At 45.4% G+C, this 2,590-nt stretch overlaps 1 protein-coding gene across 6 annotated transcripts in view; it reads left to right on the forward strand.

Moving 5' to 3' along the window:
* The first annotated feature begins 460 nt into the window (after positions 1-460).
* Positions 461-2,590, forward strand: part of SLAMF6 (SLAM family member 6) — a 24,099-nt gene continuing 21,969 nt past the window's right edge. For all 6 annotated transcript variants that reach the window (XM_014547345.1, XM_014547343.1, XM_014547353.1 and 3 more), the window contains exon 1: positions 461-753. In XM_014547345.1, coding sequence (XP_014402831.1) covers positions 705-753 — 49 coding nt within the window. In that variant the 5' untranslated portion in view covers positions 461-704. The remainder of the gene's footprint in view (positions 754-2,590) is intronic.

Here is a 2,590-nt window from a genome sequence, read left to right on the forward strand (position 1 = left end):
CTTGGTTTATAGCCCTTGTGAATTGAGAGTACTTAGGTAAATAGCTCTTGCAAGACCAGATAATTAAGGAAGGGGCAGTGACTTCAGGAATGTGCATTAGGAACATTGATTAACTTAGGAACAGAGTCCAGCTGCTAGTTTTCTACGTTCTTTCACAAATGGAGTTAATTATGGGCTAGCAAAAGAGTGCAGTAGAAAGCAGGTCACTGGGACAAATTCAGATTGCTAGCCCCCAAAATGTCTTATGCTCCCCATCACTGGGTCTTCCATCCTACGGGTTTTAAGGGTGAAGATTTCAGGGAAGATCCCAGGGGAAGACCTCAATAGAATATTCAGCAGCTTTCTAGGTGTGCGCTTTCAGGGTCGGAAATGAGTCAGCACCAGGGCACGGGCTCGTTCCTCAAGGCAGCTTGTCCTGATGTCAGCCATCGCATTGCTTGTCCGGTTTTCCTGTTTTCGGGGCCTGAAATACCATTGAGGCTTAAATATTATCTCTAGGGAGGAAAGGTCACCTTGAGGGTGAGGCCCCCTCCTACAATTGTCCTTTGCTAGGCACCCAGGGCTTCGGGTCCGTGGTCCTTGCTCTTCTCACCTCAGTTTCTTTGGTGCCACGCCTCTAAGAGGAAGCGGAAGTTTCTATTTGAAGCACTTGCAGTTTTACTCGTGAATGGTGGCGAGAAGTCTCCAGCACCAATGCTAAGAGCATGATCTGGTGGTTCCAGTTTCTCTCGCTTCTCTCCGGCCTTGGCCCAGGTAAATACCCGTACAAACCCATGTAGTCACGGAGGGACTCCCTGGTGTTGTGCTGCTCTGGGTGGGGCTCGCAATGCTATCTGATAAGCTGCTACCTTCTGTCAATGTTAAACGGTTCAGTTGCTACCTAAAGTTGTATCTGCATCCAAGGGAATTGTCTCTGGGGGCACGGGAAGCGAGCTTTCCTAAGACAAGACTCTTTGGAGTTTATCGCCAGCACGTTGAAGAATAAGAAACCCTAAGTTTAGGAAAGGAAATGCTTTTGCCCAATTAGCTTCTGTCTTGCTGCATAACGTCCGGTACATTACTTATTCTTCCTGGGTCTCACTGTTCTCATCTAAAATATTAAAAACCTATGAATCGGTTTAGCCAAAATTTCGAGGCTCAACAAAAAACACTCTTAGTTTCGGTTTAGATCCGCTGCAATAAAAATGAAAAATAAAAAGCGTTCAGCTTGTTCTTCCTTTGATGCAAACCGAGGGCTTTGTGGTCCGAAAGTACCTTATATGGCAGAGAGAAAGAAATTAGCTGATCCTGCCTGCTTCTTGCTTCCTGCTGTGCGTTACCTGTACAACAAACTTGCATGTGATGTTTGGGCAACCGCAACGGGTCCATTGGAGCCAACGTATAGGGTTAAGGGACATATGGGGCAGGAGACAAGGCAGGAAAGCTAAGCCAGAACTAGCCAAGAGCTAATATTCCCTGAGTGTCTATTCTGTTTTACAGGCACCAGACCAAGCACTCACATGCATTATATATGTACATAAGCCTGTGACAGTTTCATGAGTCTGTACCATCCCCATTTTTACATGTGGAATTATGATGATTTCAATAACTTGCCAGCTTTCATTAGCTAGCAGGTGGCAGGCTCTTGTGATAGTTCTGAGAAATTATGACAGTTGAACAAACGGCAGCAGCACAAGAAAAAAAAAGGACATATAATACTGGTTTGGCGGTGATGAGCTCCTTTAGCTTTTTCTTATCTATGAAGCTCTTTATCTGACCTTCAATTCTGAATGATAGCTTTGCTGGGTAGAGTAATCTTGGTTGTAGGTTCTTGCTATTGATCACTTTGAATATTTCTTGCTACTCCCTTCTGTCCTGCATAGTTTCTGTTGAGAAATCAGCTCACAGTCATATGGGTACTGCCTTGTAGAAGCAAGTCACCACAGATGCAGAATTAGCTGGCTCTGGGAGTGAGGGGAAAGGTGAATTCATTAAGTCATCCAATAAATACTCACTGAGTACTTACTGGATGCCTGGCACTGCTCTAGTTTCTGGAGACCCATCATGAACAAAGCCGCAACAATTTCTGCCCTCATGGAGTTCACCTTTTTTAATATCTTTGTTTTGATTTCAGAGAGGAAAGGAAAGGGAGAGAGACAGGAACATCAATGATTAGAGAGAATCATTGATCGGCTGCCTCCTGCAGGCCCACCACTGGGGACTGAGCCCACAACTCCAACCACAACTGGGGTATGTGCCCTGACTGGGAATCAAACAGTAACCTGGTTCATACGTCGCAGCTCAACCACTGAGCCATGCCCACCAGGCGGAATAAACATTTTAGCAGGGGAGACCGACTATGAACAAGATAAATAAGTGAAATAGTATATTGTATAGTGTATAGGAAGAAGGTTGGTGCAGAGTGGGGCTGTGAAATTTCGGGCGTGGTATTTAAAGAAGGTGACAAAGTTTCAGGGACAGGAAGCAGACACAGAGAGGAAAATGATAAAATCAATCTTGAAAACAAGCATGATTGTTACAGTTGTTTCTTTTCCCCCCACAGCTCCCCTCCAACCAGTTCCCACCCCACCCTCTGCCCTTACCACCCCGC

Source organism: Myotis brandtii, unplaced genomic scaffold (assembly GCF_000412655.1).
Source record: "Myotis brandtii unplaced genomic scaffold, ASM41265v1 scaffold1120, whole genome shotgun sequence".
Classification (NCBI taxonomy): domain Eukaryota; kingdom Metazoa; phylum Chordata; class Mammalia; order Chiroptera; family Vespertilionidae; genus Myotis; species Myotis brandtii.